This window comes from Schistocerca cancellata, chromosome 3 (genome assembly GCF_023864275.1).
Source record: "Schistocerca cancellata isolate TAMUIC-IGC-003103 chromosome 3, iqSchCanc2.1, whole genome shotgun sequence".
Lineage (NCBI taxonomy): Eukaryota > Metazoa > Arthropoda > Insecta > Orthoptera > Acrididae > Schistocerca > Schistocerca cancellata.
Window position 1 is genome coordinate 867,570,713 of NC_064628.1, and position 19,091 is coordinate 867,589,803.

The 19,091-nt window shown below is 38.3% G+C and overlaps 1 protein-coding gene across 1 annotated transcript in view; it reads right to left on the bottom strand.

Moving 5' to 3' along the window:
• Positions 1–7,184, bottom strand: part of LOC126175921 (hemocytin) — a 486,280-nt gene extending 479,096 nt beyond the window's left edge. The window contains exon 1 of the mRNA XM_049922991.1: positions 7,059–7,184. Within this exon, the coding sequence (XP_049778948.1) occupies positions 7,059–7,144 (86 nt within the window). The 5' untranslated portion in view covers positions 7,145–7,184. The remainder of the gene's footprint in view (positions 1–7,058) is intronic.
• Between the last annotated feature and the right edge of the window lie 11,907 nt (positions 7,185–19,091).

The window sequence follows — 19,091 nt, forward strand, 5'->3', positions numbered from 1 at the left end:
TTTCTCTTGCCAACGGATGTATAGGAAGCACAGCAATAAATTAAGCTACCAAAAACAAAATACTCCACAGGAATAGATAATATACCATATCTGATTATAAAAATATGCTGAGATAATCAGTGAACCATCAACTTATCTTACAAATTTATTTGCTTATTTATTTATTTATTTGTTCTTCCCTACTTGTATCTTTCCAGATTAAGCATAAAAATTACAAAAAAGAAGCTGTGAAGTGGTGGCAAATTACAGACCAGTTTCGTTTCTGTTGATCTTTCCAAAAATAGTTGATTTTTTTACGAAACATCTTCAGATTTTTTACATAAATACAACATATTAATAGAAGCCCAGCATGGATTTAGAAGGAATCACTTGGCTGAAACAGCTGTGTCTTCTTTTCTGCATGAAACATTGCAGGCAACATTTAGACAGAGTCATGTTTTGAGCATGTTTCTATACTCATCAAAGGCTTCTGATCTCATCAGGCACAATAAGTTTCTCAGGAAAATAAAGAATTTAAGTATTAGGGGAGCAGTATATAACTGGATTAAACTCAACCTCCATCAAAGAAAACAGTTTATTGAGGTAATATATGAAGAAAATGGAGCTAATCTTGTTTTTATTGTGTGTAAACACCTTAAACATAAACAATGGTAATGATAAAATATACAAATATGCAGATGACATGCATCTTAATAATGGGAAATATGACAGAAATATTAGAAGAAAGCATTAAAGCCATCATGGAGAACATAATAGATTACTTTGAGGCAAACAACTTATTTATGAACTTGGAAAAAATACATTTACCACACAGAATAGGACACAAGCTAACCCCCTTATTGAAATACATGGCCTATCGATTACAAAAAGAGAGAGTGCAAAATTTCTAGGCTTATGGATACAACAGAACATGAAATGGGATTCACTTATAGATTAAATGAACAGAAAATGAAGCAAGACTTGCTTCATTATAAGAAAACTAAGAACCTGCACCTCATAATAAGCTCAGCAGTATATATTTTGGTTGTGCTCACTCAATATTGAAATGTGGGATAGTATTTTGAGAAAACTATGTAAAAAACCAGCAATCTTAAGTGCAGAAAAAGATAATTAGATTAATGTTAGAAGCATATCCAATGACATCATGCAGAGAATTATTTAGAGAAAATAAAATACTCCCACTTCCCTGCATGTACATATTATAAAATGTAATTAACATGAAATAAGTTGAACAGTAGTGATCCTTGTACCTCTCATAGTGAATCTATACACAGATATTATACAAGACAAACAGATTTGTACATATTCAGCAGACAGAATCGGCATTATTCCAAAAGGGCCTACTCTATCCTAGCATCAAAGTGTATAGTGCTTTACCAAGACACATAAAAATCATAAAAAAACAATAATCATATGGTTATAATAGAAGGAAACATTCCACGAAGGAAAAATATACCTAAAAACAAAGATGATGTGACTTACCAAATGAAAGTGCTGGCAGGTCGACAGACACACAAACGAACACAAACATACACACAAAATTCAAGCTTTCGCAACAAACTGTTGCCTCATCAGGAAAGAGGGAAGGAGAGGGAAAGACGAAAGGATGTGGGTTTTAAGGGAGAGGGTAAGGAGTCATTCCAGTCCCGGGAGCGGAAAGACTTACCTTATGGGGGAAAAAAGGACGGGTATACACTCGCGCACACACACACATATCCATCCACACATATACAGACACAAGCAGACATATTTAAAGACAAAGAGTGCATTGCATCATCTTTTGATGCTATATTTGCAACCTAAATAATACGATATTATTTCTAGTGCTGTACAAAATGTTTGTAGCACTTAAGGACTGCTCCAATGTCTACTGTAATACTCTTTGTCTTTAAATATGTCTGCTTGTGTCTGTATATGTGTGGATGGATATGTGTGTGTGTGTGTGCGAGTGTATACCCGTCCTTTTTTCCCCCCTAAGGTAAGTCTTTCCGCTCCCGGGACTGGAATGACTCCTTACCCTCTCCCTTAAAACCCACATCCTTTCGTCTTTCCCTCTCCTTCCCTCTTTCCTGATGAGGCAACAGTTTGTTGCGAAAGCTTGAATTTTGTGTGTATGTTTGTGTTCGTTTGTGTGTCTGTCGACCTGCCAGCACTTTCATTTGGTAAGTCACATCATCTTTGTTTTTAGGTATAAAAAAACAATAAATTCATATCATCAGTAAAAGATTACTCAGTTGAGAACAGCTTGTTTTCTTTGAGGGCGTAGCTAATAAAACAAGATTGCATCATCTTTTGATGCTATATTTGCAACCTAAATAATACGATATTATTTCTAGTGCTGTACAAAATGTTTGTAGCACTTAAGGACTGCTCCAATGTCTACTGTAATACTGTACAATGCTACTTGTACAGAAACATTAAATAAATAAAATGAATGCAATCAGATTGCTCAGAAGGCTTCCTAATGTGTTAAATAAATGCAATAACATTTATCATTCAAATGACTATTAATCACTTTATTGAAGCAGTACAGTGCTGATATTATCCGGAAATTCCAGCATTGTAGGTAAGTGATTTTTGCCAACAGAACCACCCATCATGGTCATCTTTCAACTGCATTTTCAACACTAATTCCTCATGCCTACATCTACATATATATTCTACAAAGCACCATGAGGTGCACTGCAGAAAGTATGTCCAATTGAGCCAATTATTTGAGTTTCTTCTCTTCCATTCAGGTATGGAGCACAGGAAGAATGATTGTTTGAATGCCTTTGTGTGTGCAGTAATTATTCTAATCTTATCCTCAAGATCCCTATGTGAGCAATATGTAGGGGGTTGTAGTATATCCCTAGATTAATCATTTAAGGCAGGTTCTTGAAACTTGGTTAGTAGACATTCTTGGGATAGGTTATATCTGTCTTCCAGAATCTGACAGTTCAATTCTTTTAGTATCTCTGTGACACTCTCCCACAGATTAAACAAATTGTTGACCATTCATGCTGCCCTACTCTGTATACGTTCAATATCAATATCCCCTCTTAGTCATATGAAGGGCTTATTTCAATAGTGGTACAAGACCACTTTTCAAAAAAAATGTAGTTATCCTCACATACATACTCACACAAGTAATTTTATTTTATTTGTATTGTGGGGCAGCTCCAGCTTCGTCCTGCTGCCAACAGAGAGCACCTCAATGCTGACACATTAGAGAAAGCAAGCAGGAATTTATTTATTTCAGTAGTGGTACAAGTCTGTGTGCTTTTGTGCATTGCAGCCTGTTGCTACTTCTTGTGAAGATGATGGATTCAGGAGCATTATCAAGTGACTGTGATACAATTGATGATCCAAATTTTCAAACAATTTCAGGTAAAAACAATTTACTTACTTCTCTCTCAGCATTATAGACATTTTGTTCCAAAAAAGGAATATATGAGAATGAAGGTCATGCTGACAATAACAATGAAAAATGAGGGTGTCCATCTTAATGTATTTCACATAGACATATGTTTTCAATCATCTGGTGCTGTATAAATCATAACTTGTGTTACTTTCTATCTATACCAGTACCGATGACAATGAAACTTCCAATGAAAGTGGAAAAAAATGACTAAACAGAAGAGTGTGTTACTGATGCCTGTGTGAACGGCGCAGCTGCAAATATGCAGACAAAAAGGAAGTGTACTCAAAGCAAGAAGGGTGCAAGGAAAATGGATACATATGAAAAGTGTATTCAAAAGAAAACAAGGAACACTGGGGAGTTATACATCGCAGCAAATGGTAAAATAATTCCTCCAAAAACATTCTGCAATGTGGAGTGCAGGTGCGCATGTAAATGTTTCAATAAAATTTCAGAGGATGAGGAAGACGTTATTTGACAATTTATGGGCTACGGGTGATATTAATCGCCAAAATAGGTATCTGAATGGTTTATGCACGTATCATTCAGTTAACCACTGACAGTCAAGAGATGGCTCTGGTTCTCAGAAAAACTGTATTTATGAATATCGATTAGATGTGAACAGAAACTGTGCAATAGTATGCAAGAAGTTTTTCGTGAATACTTTGGACATTTCTAATGGACTACTCTGTAGGCTTTTAACAAAGGAAGAAGGTACACCTCACCTTGATGCAAGGGGCAAACATCAGAACAAATTTTCTGTACCGGGAAGTCTGATCAGTGATGTAAAGGAACACATCAAAAGCTTTCCACTTTCTGAGAGCCATTATGCAAGGAAGGATAATCCCCACAAAAGGTTTTTAAATCTTGAGCTGTGTATGGCCAAAATGTACGATTTGTACAAAGATAAATGGATATCTCAGAATAAAGAAACTGTGGGGAGCACATCTATCAAAAAATATGTGAAAAAAACATCAACCTGTCATTTTGACTAACAAGTAAAGAAACTTGCTCTTTTTGTGACAAACTGAGCTATGAAATGGACGCTGCTACCAATGCAGAAGAAAAAAGAAAGCTTCAAACTGAAAAGGAGCTTCACCTTAGGAGGGCTGAAGCTGCAAGAACAGCAATGGCTACAGACACAGCATGTAGTGAAGAAGCAGATTCCCAGGTGTTTGCGTTTACCTTTGACCTGCAAAAAGCACTTGCATTTCCTAAACTGACTACATCAATATCATACTATAAAAGAAACATGTACAGGTATAATTTTGGTTGCCACAATTTAACTGACAGAAAAATCCATATGTATTTTTGGGATGAAACATCTGGATTAATGGGTTCACGGGAAATGGGTACCTGTTTATTGAAACATATTGAAAAGTGTATCACTTCTCAAAAACAGGTAGTTGCGTACAGCGACATGTGTGGTGGGCAAAACAGTAACATAAACATTGTCCTAACACTAATGGAAGTGACACATTAACAGGTTTATGTACAATGTTCAATTTAATTTATTTCAATAGTGGTAAAGCTCCATTACCTCCACTTTTCTGCCTATAATGCTGTTGAAATTAATGATCCAAACAAATAGAAAGAAAGGTTTATATCTAGCAACAAGCCATATACTTGAATATTTCTGGTATCTCAACTGCAGATTTTTCAGCTTTAGAACTCTGTATCTCAGAATGAACAAAAATGGACTTGTACCATTATTGAAATAAGCCCTTCGTATTTGGCATGGGTCTCACACACTTGAGCAATATTGCAGAACTGGTCACACAAGTGATTTGTAAGTGATCTCTTTTGTAGACAGTGCTATATCTGTGCCAGTAAGCTCATAGGATAGGATGCAGTTATACGCCTTCAAATTCTGCCGCTTCCTTCACAGCAAATCTTTTGGTGCCCCCAAAGACTGTCAGTCCATGTGCTACCCCAATACATCACCTTGTGATCTGTGTTAAATGCAGAAAATGAAAGAAGATGAACTATCCCTGTGAACACTCTAAGCACTAATCTACACTCACACATAGACAATCAGTGTTGTACATCAATCTCTCTCATCTGTAGACATCTAGAGTTACTGTTAATATTAACACACCAGTTGATAATTTCTGGATTAGTGAACACTACCTTTCATTCAGTAAGATACCTTTCTCTACAAGATAGTAATATGATTGACAAAAACTGGGAAGGAAAGTCAAAGACATATTACAGGATGAGGTCAGCTACAGAAGATATAAGACAAATGAAAGGACAGTTCTGGACCTGTGAACTTGTAAAGAAAATAGTTCATAATTCTGAGACAGATGTGTAGTGCAATCACAACTGTAACTGACATTATTACCCCGTGTCATGTTTTATTACTGCAGGTAAAAACAGGAATGAAAAGTACTTATTGCAAAGGGAATGTAGTGTTGATCGTATCTCCTTTTCATTTGTTGAAGTAGCATGGTATAAAATAAAATAAAAGTTCTGAATAGGCCAGGGACGAAGGAAGCTGTTAATATTCACAGATAAGATAGAAGGAAACTAAATAAACATAAAATTTTAATTCTACTTGAATTTGATTTAGATTCAGTCAAAAATAAAGCAGTTGTAATGAACAAAATATATAAAAGCATCATACTAGGGATCAGACTGAGAAAAATGGAACTCAAATGAGTAGATTTCATTGCATAAATCATGTTAACTAAAATAAGCAAATCAGGTTTGGAACAGCATAAATTACAACAATAAACTTCAAAATTGTTCTGAAGCAAGGAAGTACTCCATAAATGATAAAGACAAATGCCAGCCATTGATGTGGGACAGAGAAAATTTCTTAAATTACGCACATGCTACAAAGTATAAGTATGTAAAACATGGCACCTGTATTTAAAATTTGATATTTCTGAATAAAGATAAAAGTTAAGGAGATATCCAAATTACAAATTATGCAATTTTACAACAAACTTTGGGAGAAGTTGATAAAGAATAAATTATGGAGGGCATACGAGAAAGAATTGCCCAAACAAATAAAATTAAAAAAGCAACTTACAGTTATATTATTTTAAATTAAATAATAATGTTTAATGTTCTTTTCACAGAAAGTGATGAGTGAATGAATCAGTACGAGGAGATAGTGGGTAACAATGAACACTGTCTCAGAGTTTCCCTCAAAAATGAAAAGTATCTGAACTGCTATAAGAGAATCTGTTTTGTGAAACCTCTGTTTCACAAATATATGCACACTATTGTTTTTATGCACATACATATGGATGTGGTTGTGTATGAATCAAGTTGATGGTATGCATGAAGTGTACATAGCAATAATAGAGGTCTTCTTAACTAGAAAGTGGAAGATTAAACCAATAAAGATGGGGAAAGTCCATAGTACAAAAGAAATTGGGCTTCAAGAAAAATAGAAATTTATAGCACAGTATAACCAACCCACATACCAAAAATTAATCCAAGACACAGCAATACATTTTCTTAACTCAGATTCTGTACAGAAAACATACGACATTCTCACAACAGCTTTTCATAATGCATCTATTCTCTAAATGGACAACATCTCTAGAGCAACAGGTTTCGAAGTTAATTAAAACACATATTTTCCATTATAACATTCAAGAGATAATCAGTAGCTAGCAACATTAGAACAGCAAAAAGTACTCACACATATGTGCAGTGCACAACATGTGCCACAACCAATAGCAAACACAACTCCAGCGCCTGCACTGCCGAGCGACAGTGCCCTGCCATTGCACACGACACAGTGCTCTGGGAGCAGTCGTGATGCAGAATGACGGGCCTGGAGACTGGCTTGTTGGCTGTGGCAGGCTGGCTTACAGGAAGGTGCTATCACTCAGCTTATCAGCCCCAAGTGGTCTGCTGCCAGACCACCTGGGGCTCCGGATGTGGTGAGAAGTTGTGCTCAAATCTGCACTTGCATATCTCACCCCATTGCCTGCTGGATACTTCTGTGTGGCCCTTAAATGCCTCACTTCTAAATGCATTGAATATAGTTCAATAATTCTGCTGATACTTATTGCTCTTTACCGTCATATTGCTGGTAATAGAACATTGAATAATGAAGTTACAATTTATTTCACCACTGGGACTGATATTAATGTGTGTTACAAGTGGAGAGTTAACTTTTCATAAAAGGGAGATGTCAATAGTTACCCTAATATGGAACAAGTGATTCAACTGCCTCATTCATCCTTTCATTTGTCATGTTCTCCAGACCCTATACTCAAGGAGAATGAGTGAGGATATAAGTAGCAAAAGACAACCAGGGGAAGAAACTACATCTATACACTATCTTAACAATAAAATTTTGCCATATTAGTATATACTTGTGCTTACAAAGCTAAATTTACCACAGCAAATTATGAAGGAAAGTTGATACACTGACACATGAAATAGCTATTGTTTATCATTTAGTGCTAGCTTAATATTCACAAGAATATACTGATATTTTTCAAAGAATATTGGTTATCTGTATATATTACAATAAAAAACTTGAATATGGATGTCACTGCCATTTGTTATGTAGCTATTAGGAATCAGTTGCTCTTGAATCTAGGTAATTAGATAAATTTGTATTACAGTCAGGATCAGACAACAGTACCCAGACCTTACTGGGGACCATTACTAAGAAGGTACTGACTGCGCAGCCATGCACATCTCTTGTGGCCACTCTAAATGGTAGTCAGATGTCATCTTGTGTGCCTACTGGCTGGCCATACACAGATATAACAAAGCCAACAGTGCTGACTGGTTACAACTTTAATCTCTACCTACCAGCCAGTTTGTTGGGTTGGTTGTCATCATATGGACTATTTGCATAGGATCTTGGCTGTCATCTCTTGGATACTTTCAGGCTTGTGATAGTGGGGCACAAATTTCAAAACAAAAATAACAGAGGCAGGCATGCTAAAAGCAAAATCAGAAAATATATTTGAGTTTCTTCATGTCAATCTGTTTTTTTTTTTCTTCAAAAGAGTCCATGTTGAAGTGTGTACTTTGTTTCGCCTGCCTTTTAAAGTGGCATTGAGAATTTAACACTTATGTTATAATTCTATGGAGATAAGTTATTCTAAAATTTTTGAAAACTCCTAGACAGCACCAACAATAGCAAGAAAAGCACTACAGTAGCAATGTTGAGGGCAAATGTAGCTCTTATACATCTCCATCTATATGACTGCACAGTAGTTCACAGTTATGTGCTTAGGAGAGTCACCTTCAAACTATTTCTCTACCATTTGACACCCAAACAGCTTATGGGAAAGACAAACACTTAAATCTTACCATGGAAGCTGTGGTTTCCCTTATTTTATTACAATGATCTTTTCTCACTATGTAAGTGGTAGCCAACAAAATATTTTTGCATTTGAAGGAGAAAGCGGATGGTTGAAATTTCCTGAAAAGGTCCTGCTGCAATGAAAAATGTCTTTGTTTTACTGATTGCCACCCAAACTCACTTATCACACCCATGACACTCTCCTGTTTTGTGGTAATACAAAACAAGCTGCCATTATTTGAACTTTTTTGATGTCCTCTTGTTAGTGTAAATCTCAGAAACATCACATCCAGGCCCATCAGTCTTTTCTTGAGAAGATACCATAATTTGTTTTTCAACCCAACAGGTTAACATGCAGATGCAGATACTCTACCCTGGCTGTCCATGAGCACAGATCTGACTTTTAATTCACAAAAGCCTGCACAGATGGCTCAGATTATGGAGCAGTTACCTTATGAAGCAGTTTGTGTTGCATGGCCTGAGAGGCAGGGCGCTCCCACTGCTTCCACCTAGTATATTCTGCAATTTGTTTAACAAATTTGATCCAAACAGTGAGGTCTGACTGAACACCCTATACTTATTGCTCACTTTTACAGTGGCTGGTGATAATTAAAGAGATACTTTTTCTGAGTAGCAACCAGAGCATTGTATGGTGTTTGCTTCACCCCTAGAGGTCTGTGTATTTACATTACTGCAACACGTCTACCAGTGAAAAGTCTGCTTGTTATTATATACTAGCTCACTATGTCATTTCATATGGACTCTCTGCAATGGCTCTTGACCATTTCTTGAATATGTGCAGTCTTTTGGTAGTGTGCAGTTGATAACCATGATAATGGGCTCAGACTTGTGTTTGGATTTGCTTATGATTTTCCTGCCATTCTCGAAGATTTTGTATTCATACATGTACTCTCTGTTGTGTTGAAAAATGGAATTTGGCCATTTATTATAGTATGATTTTAATTTTCTTCTGACTGCAACAAAAAGGCAATGCTCCACATTCTGGTACAGATGCGCCAATTGGGAATGATTAATTACTGTATCTTCTTCTGCCAGTGGTGTCATTTGAATGCAATATGGTTGGGCACGGGGTCAGTATACTGCTCTCTCAGCTGTTCTCAACTTTCTAGGCCTTGGAGTGCTACTCCTCACTGAAGAAGTTCCAGATCTATCATCACAAGGCTGAGTGCATCAAATTCGAATCCTCCTCTCAAGGAAAAATCCTTGACAGTACCAGAAATTAAGCCTGGGACCTCAGCATAGCAGCCAGACATGTTGACTACTGAGGTACACAGGCAGACCTGAATGTGTGAGGTTTCCCAATATGTAACTTTATGTCTGAGGGGAGCTTATGAAGACCTCTGTGCCAGAAACTAAAACCCAACACTGAATCCTATACAAGCAGGCTAAGTTTACATGAATAGTAGTTTTATTACTATAATGGATATTCCAGGAGAGACACAAAAACCAAAAATGATAAAAAAGAGGCAGCAACTTCCTTGTAGATGAATCCTGTGAGCTACATTAGGACCCCTAAAACATCACAAAATCACACTACAACTTGTTTAAAATACCTGCTTTTGGGTCATTTAAATGTGCCATCTATCATTTGTTGATAGATGACCCATTCTTAACCATTACTTTTTAAAAGAATTTTTGTGTCTTCATTTGTGTTGTAGTACATTAGTAACTAATTTTTGTTGTTAGAAACAAATAGCATTCATGAGTAAATCTAGTGAGGAGCTTGTGTAAAAACTGCAAGATCTCTGAAGATATATGTGAAAGATTTGTCATCTACACTATAGAGGGGGCGGGGAGGGGGGGGGGGGGGCGAGGTGAGACCAATCCACCATGAATGAATTATCCCAGTGACATGGAAATCAGTAGATGTAAAGTACATGTACAGACAAACAAATGATTATGATTTCAGAAAAATTGGAGGATTTGTTCAAGAGGAAGGGCTTCACAAATTGAGCAAGTGAGCAATGCATTGGTTCACTTCTGGAGCCTATGCAACCAGGTATTCGGCTTGGCATTGCTTGACAGAGTTGTTGGATATCCTCCTAAGGGATATCATGCCAAATTCTGTCCAATTCAGCATTAGATTGTCAAAATATTGAGCTGGTTGTACAGCCCTGCCCATAATGCTCCAAACATTTTCAGTTGGGGAGAGATCTGGTGACCTTGCTAGCCAAGGTATGGTTTGGCAAGCATGAAGACAAGCAATAGAAACTCTTGCCATGTGTGGGAGGGCATTGTATTGCTGAAATATAAGCCCAGGATGGCTTTCCACGAAGGGCAACAAAATGGAGAGTGGAATATCATCGACACACCACTGCGCTGTAAGGGTACTGAGGATGACAGCCAAAGATGTCATTGCTACAAAGGGAAATGGCACTCCAGACCATCACACCTTGTTGTTGGGCCATATTGCAGCAACAGTCAGCTTCATATACCACAGCTGTCTGGGGCGTCTCCAGACATGTCTTTGCTGGTCATCATTTCGAAGTGGGACTCATTACTGAAGACATTCTGCTTCAGTCAATGTCATTCCAGGCTGAAGACATGTCTGCAGACATCCTGAACAGTGGTGGGATATCAACCTGACTGTCACCTGCCATACGACCCGACGACCACAGCTGATGGTCTGGAGTGGCATTTATTTTCATAGCAGCACCCGTTTGGTTGTAATCCATGGCACACTTACAGCACAGGCCTAGCTGAACCATTCACTATGCTACCATAGTCAAGTCATGTGCGGGTTGTTTGTTGTTTGTTGGTTGTTTTTGTGGGAAGAGACCAAACTGGGAGGTCATCGGTCTCGTCGGATCAGGGAAAGACGGGGAAGGAAGTTGGCCGTGCCCTTTCAAAGGAACCATCGCGGCATTTGCCTGGAGTGATTTAGGGAAATCACAGAAAACCTAAATCAGGATGGCCGGACGCGGGATTGAAATGTCGTCCTCCCAAATGTGAGTCCAGTGTGCTAACCACTGCGCCACCTCGCTCCATGTGTAGGCAAAGCTTCTATAGAATATGTGCAAACTGGACTGATCTGGGCCTCATATTTTACCAGCAAGACATTTTAAAATGTTTACTGCCTTCAGACATTTGCATTTCAGGTCATGATGCTGTGGCAGCCACATTCATCTCTGATCAAATCTGAGGCCCAAGAATCTCCATGAAGTCTTACAATCCAATATGGTTCTCCTAAGCCAGAGTTCTGGGTAGCGAAAGGTTTGACACAAACAATTAAAATGCATGCAAACAGTTTTTTCTGTGGAAGATTTAAAACCAATGGTATCAGCCCAATCATCCAGCCTATTAAAGGTCAGCTGTAGTTGACATTTAGTAGTTATTAGACAGGGCACAGAGCAAAATACCAGATTGTAATACACAAATATGGAATAATTGACTGGATTCCTTATTGTGGGAGAGATACCATTAATCGCTATAATATGAAAGGTAACATTCAGAATGCTGCCCTGTGGAACACCATTCCACTGAGGGAGTGGATCAGAGTATATAGCAGAAACTTGATACTGGAAATATCATTCACTGAGGGAGGACTGCAGCAAGATGTGGAGATACCCATGAAATTCCCATTAATATGGTTGACATACCCAGATAAAAAATAATACCAATAAACAGCTGTTTGCATAGGAATGACTCTCGTTTCACACTCTCCAACTGGAAGAGATTGTCAGGCTTCGACTCGTATTTCTGAAACCCATATTAGTAATGGCTGACCAATCCCTTCATTTTGAAAGTCCACACTAGTCATTGGTTTATCATCCACTCAAGCGCCTTTCCTATAAATCTAGAGAGCACAACCTTCCTACAGCTATCTGAAGATAGCCCAGCCTCAACTGACTTCAGAAGTCGTATCAGAATCACCACCTACCTTAGATCTGGATAAAGGTCTTCAGTCCATATTTGACTGAAGAGGCAAAAGAGGAGAAAGGGCAGTTATATGGTTCCCAGTTGCCAGACAAAAAGGCTAGTCTCTATTTCTTCCTTGTATTCCTCATGTTGGTGGAATTGAAGATTTATGTAATAGATGGACATGAAATATTGTTTTGCCAGCATCCATGCTATTTGCTCTGGATGCTGTTTGGATGACATCACAATTTAATTTGGCAGATATTGGGCCTGAACCTTTATTTCCTGATATCTTTTGAACTTACTCCCATACCTTCATTGTTGGTATGGAATAGTTAATGAATGTTAACAATTCTCTCCACACATCTAATTTCTTTCCTTGATGACTCATCCAGCATTAGCCCCTGCTTGCTCAAAGACTACGAGATTGTCTCCACTTGGTCTGTTGGTAAACCTATATAATGCAACACACCTGTCCCTAACTGCTAACCAACTTTCCTTGTTTCACCAAGAGATGACCTTTCTTATAGTGTAGCTGGAAGGTGTAGAAATGGAGGAATCAGCTGAATGGTGCAACACATTCATCATGTGGTCCACCCACTCCCGAGTTCTGATACAGTGTTGGAATACTGCAGTTGACTGTATAGCGGCCAGTTTGTCATGCCGAACATCTTCTTAGGTGGCCTTTGTTCAGAAATCATAGTTACAGCTAGGTGAAGTCAGATGAGAAAGTGTTTACTGGAATGTAAATTGTTGGGCACTTCCCATGTAATGATATCTGCAAGGGCAGCAGTCCATAGGGAGAAATATATAGTGGAGAACGACCCAGTGGCCATGAAGAAATGCATCATTTCCCCAGTGTTGAGTATGCAAATGTCCTCTGACACTAGCACACTGGACTCACATTTGGGAGGACGACGGTTCAATTCTGTGTCCAGCCATTCTGATTTGGGTTTCCTGTGATTTCCCTAAATAGTTCCAGGCAAATGTCGCAATGGTTCCTTTGAAAGGGCACAGCTGACTTCCTGCCCCGTCCTTCCCTAACCCGATGAGACCAATGACCTCACTGCCTGGTCTCCTCCCCCAAAAAGAACTCAACAACAGCCCCTCAATTACCTAACTCCAAGGATAGATGGTAGAAGAGCCCCAGAGCACATGCTGTGCACTGAGGTAACCAAGTAACAAGAAGGGGTGGGGGAGCTGCTACATGAGATCAGTAAGTAATGTGTCATCAGGAGGTTGCTGTAGTGGGATGCACACAGAGCATTCTTTGAGGTGAGATCGCACATACGAGGGTAAGTCAATTATTATCCACAATTTAGTTATATTTTTGGTTTATTTAGGTAGTACTGTCATTTTACATTGATGCATGCTTTGTTTATTTGTTGTTATATCTTTGCAATTTTCAAGCTGCTAGGTTAGTTTCATTATCACTGCCATGCTGTTAATCATGGCTGCTACGCTGTCTATTTGCACCAAAGAAGAGCAACATTCAGTGATCAGTTGTTTGTGGCTGGAAGGCATATCAGGGGCCGAAATTCATCAAAGGCTTTTGGTACAGTACAGGAACAGTGTCTTGCCACAACAGAGTGTCTATGAATGGATTGAAAACCTCCGAAATGGTCGCACAAGTGTTACGCACGATGAAGAAGCCGGACAACCATTTACCGCCACAAATGAAGAAACCATTGAGCGTTCATGTGAAATGATTCTCTTAGAGAGATGATTAACTGTTGATGAACTGACACATCGTCTGCAAATTGGTCATGGTTCTGCCTACAAAATCAAACAGGCTTGGGTTTCATAAAGTTTATGCAAGATGGGTTCCAAAACAACTCACACAGTTGCATAAACAAATACACTTGGACATCTACAAAAAACATTTGGATCACTATGGTAATGAAGGAGACAACTTCTTAGACAAGATCATTTCAAGACAGAGAGTAAACGGCAGAGTATGGAATGGAAACATCCAAATTCGCAAGAAAAAGTTCAAACCCTACTGTCCTCTGGAAAACATGCTTACAGTTTTTTGGGATGCACAAGGTCCAGTACTGGAACATTATAGGGAAAGGGACACAACAATAAACAGTGTATGTTACAGTGAGATGCTTACTGCCAGGCTAAAGCCTGGAATTTGAAGCAAATGCTGAGGATTGCTGTCAAAAGATGTTGTGTTGTTGCACGACGATGCTCGCCTGCATACTGTTGCCCACGCTGCTGAAACGCTCCAGAAACTCAAATTTGAAGTACTGGATCATCCTCCATATAGTCCCGACCTTGCCCCTTCTGACTATCACTTGTTTGGTCCACTCAAACAGGCATTAAGGGGCCAGGGCCTTTGATTTGCCTCGGACGAAACAGTGAAAGAAGGGTTGCATTCCTGGCTCGCAGCTCAACCGAGAACCTTCTTTTATGAGGGCATCAGGAAGCTTGTATAATGATGGACCAAGTACACTGAAACGCAAGAAGACTATGTCTAAAAATGATGTTCTTGTAAGTTTCCTATTTGATTACAATAAAATTTTAAAACTACTTTGCAGATAATAATTGACTTTCCCTCATACAAAGTGTGATCAAATAGTAATGGGAATTTTTTTTTGTTAAAGAATATTTGTCTATTCATCAACATAAACTTTGTTCCCATCAAAGCAAATTTCATCAGATAGAATACACTTGTGCCAGTGCTTTTTCCAATCTTGGAAGCATTTCTGGAACTCACTTTTTGTTATGGTGTTCAGCTGCTTCAGTGATTCTGTTTTTAACTCATCAGTGGTGGCAAAATGACTTCCTTTCATGGTTCTCTTCAGCCTTGGGAATAAAATGAAGTGACAGGGGACCATGTCCAGTGAATATGGTCACTGAGGCAACATAACAGTGTTGTGTTTTTGCCAGAAGATCGTGAACAAGCATTGAGGTGTGAGCAGAAGTGTTATCATGATGCAATTTCCACAAGTGGTTTTGCCACAATTCTGGTAATTTTATTCGGATTGCTTCATGAAAATGCTGCCTAACTTCCAGGTAGTATTCCTTATTGACAGTATGACCATAAAGCAGGAATTCATGGTGCACTGTTCCCTTTTAATTGAAGAAAACAGTAAGAACCACCTTCACATATGATCTAACTTATCGAATTTTTTTTGGGCTTGGCTCTTCAGGCAGTTTCCATTTGGATGATTGAGCCTTGGTTTCAGTGTCATACCCAGTTACCCATGTTTCATCATCTGCTCTTTAGAAGTTCTGTATCATTATTGACATTATTCAGAAATTTCTGAGTGATGTCTACATGACCTCATTTTTGATCGAAATTCAACAATTTTGGAATAAACTTTAATGCTACACATTTTGTGCCCAAAATATTAAAAAAAAATTGCTAGGCATGAGCCAAAGGATATGCCACATCACCAGCAAGCTCTCTGATGGTGATTTGGTGATTTTACAGAACTATTTTCTTTACTTCTTCCACATTGTCATCAGTAATTGATATGCTAGGGCATCCAGGGTGGTCATTATCTTCATTGTCTTCTCAATACTCTTTGAAATGTTTATAGCACTCATAAACTCCTCTATTATTCACAGTACATTCACTAAAGCCACAGTCAACATTTCAAATGTTGTGCTGCATTTTATTCAATTTTTCAAGCAAAATGTAATGCATATCCTTTAGTCCCTTTTTTCAAAAGTAACAATTCACCAAGCACTGATAAAAACACATATAACCTTTTCAACTGTCAACAATAAATTAAATCTTCAAAGAAGCTGAAAATGCAAGCATCCATCAGGTACTGTGTACCAGCAAGATAAAAAATTTGAAAACTGATGTATAAAGCCCTCAAAATTTAAAAAAAGCCTGTTTCTTTTTTATCATACATCATATATTGTACTACAATTGTTTGAAACTCAGTGGTGAGGGTTATGAGCAAGTAGTGGTGTGTTTTGTTGATGAACGCAGCTACACCACCTGTAACAACGATGCTGTACTATTGTACATATAAGTAATTTTCTTTCCGTCTGATTTTTCGATAAACTTGTGTAAGTGATGTTCTGATTTCATTTCTTTTTGTTTCATGTCATTGTGTTAAGAAAACTGTAAACAAGTTTCAATGCGAATATTAATGTTTATGTAAAATGTCAAGTAATATTGTGATAAAATTGAAATGTAACAGATGTTGAGACTGTAGTAAGATGTTTAAAATTGTAACTGTGCGTCTGGTCCATACGTAGGCAATGTGTTAGGATATGTTGAATGCAAAACCTCGGGTGAATACCCTGTCTGTAAGGGAGTGGTAAAAGGTGGATGGCAGGTGAGCGCGGGAAATTGCGCACGGGCACTGCACGGCACAACGCGCTCAGCAGTAGTTGTTGGAGTTTGGCACTGGTTTGAGCAACACCTTCTGGAGCGAGGAGGCTCTCCTGGAAGACATAGCTTCACTGAGCCTCGGGTATGCCGTTCCAATGCCCACACAGCATGGCAAAAGTCCATAGGCACTAAATGGAAAAGTATTGCGACGCTATGAAGAATTAAAGTGCCGATACGTCAAGAGCCATTGTAAGTGTGTTCTGTGCCTCGCCATCTCGCCGCCTGCCAACCGCCGCATTGATACAAGCAGGTTGAAACTTTTAGTACTGTATTCGTATGGACCATAGAGTGAACTGTTCAATAATAACCTAAATTTTACCAGAACTTTCCCATCATTTAATTATCCTCACAACTAACCTAGACAGGGTCCTTTCCAAATGTTGTGCAATCCAAGTGTCCCGAAATGAAAAATTAAATTTTGTGTTAATAATAATTACTTGCAGACCTAGCTATTTTAGAATGGTGTTTAAAGAACTGTTTTGTTAATGAACCATTAACTGAATAATGAAGGTCTAACGAAGTTGAAAGATAGCTTTAATATTGATATAGTAATGAAGTTTAATTATTTCAAGACAGATATAAAAGTATTTAAATGAGAAGTAAATAAGATAAAAAGAGTAGTAACTCATATACTGGAAATCTTGAACGCATGATAATTTCAGTAACCATTTTTTTAATATAGTGATCATAACAGTTTTAGGGTCCTCCCCCCCCCCACCCCTTTTATTCATTTGAATTCTGAAGTGTTCCACATTGGTTTGACCAGCAAAAGTTAAAGTCAATATATAAGTCAAAATGTATCAGTGTTTTATCTTTATCAAAATTGACATTTTGTGTGCGTCACGAAAGTGCTATTGCTGGGGTAACCTATGCCCGATTTTAATCAAATTAATAGACAGTATGAAGTTTTGTAGTATACATTATAGTGTAGTGTTATGTATTCATGGTTTTTCCATATCAGTACAGAACGTGAAACTATCAGTTCAATAGATTTTTTGGTTCTAAAATTCTACTATATTATGCAGTGTTACTACGTGTTATTTTGCATGAATATACACCAACTTGTACAGGGAAAGAAACTCAGTTAATGCCTAATTAGGCTGGCGACCGTATTATTATTAAATTGGTAGCATCTTCAGTGTTGCTTTTGGTCCATCCTGACGTGTAATTGCATTTCGGACTTGCTTGACGGATCATTGTTATTACAGAGTGGGTGTAAGTCTGATTTGCCACACTCGGTCGATATCTATACGAAAATTCTTTCTCATAAGGTGAACCCCGCTCAATTACCATAGCACAGGCTTTAACAAGTATTGTGTGCCACACGTACACACCCTTTAATCAGTGACCACTTAGGTCATACTTCCTGTAAAGATTAAATCCTGGCCACAAAGGGTTACCTGTGGCCTTGAAGTTTGTCTCCTGAAGGCAGATGTATAAAGGTTGCTCTTGTACAAGCAGTTTTGATTCCTCCAAATGTGTGCAATAACTGCTCATATTACTTTGGAGCATAAGAGCCATCTTCTGCATTTGGTTTAAGCTTCACCATGTCCTGTAGCCTAGGAGAGGAGTTCAAAAAATAGGGAGTAGGGGTAGAGGGGCTATGTCTAAGTCTATTGGACACTCTTCCTCATCAGAAGAAGGCTTGATGTCATGCTTTTTAGGTTTGGTCTACTCACCAACTGCTGTGTTGCCCAAACAAGACACAGCCATGGTAAAAGCAGCACTGGCACAAAGATGCAAGCTGCCAGTGCCGTAGAGACTCGTCATTTGCACAAGTTCCACCAGCACCACGGGCACCGCTGACGATGAAGATATTGACTTCTCCTCAGCCAATAGCTATCCGAATACAATCAGCTAATGATGAGATGACAACAAACAGAAGCCTACTTTGACGATAGAAGAGCTGTTCTCGTCCACTTGATTGTAGATCATCGTCCAGGGCTGACTTAGACAGGGAACGTTGTTTAGTGAACTGTTAGAAGTGAACAGTCATCGTAAATTGCATTTGCCATGTACTGTGTAGTTTACCTACAATTATTTTCAATTAGCCATTGTGAGCTTTTTTGTGTTATATTACAAGCAGTGTTGCAGACTTCATTATTTAACAAGCCACAAAGATAAGTAAGCCTTTTCAACTCATTTGTGTGACTTTGTTACTAATT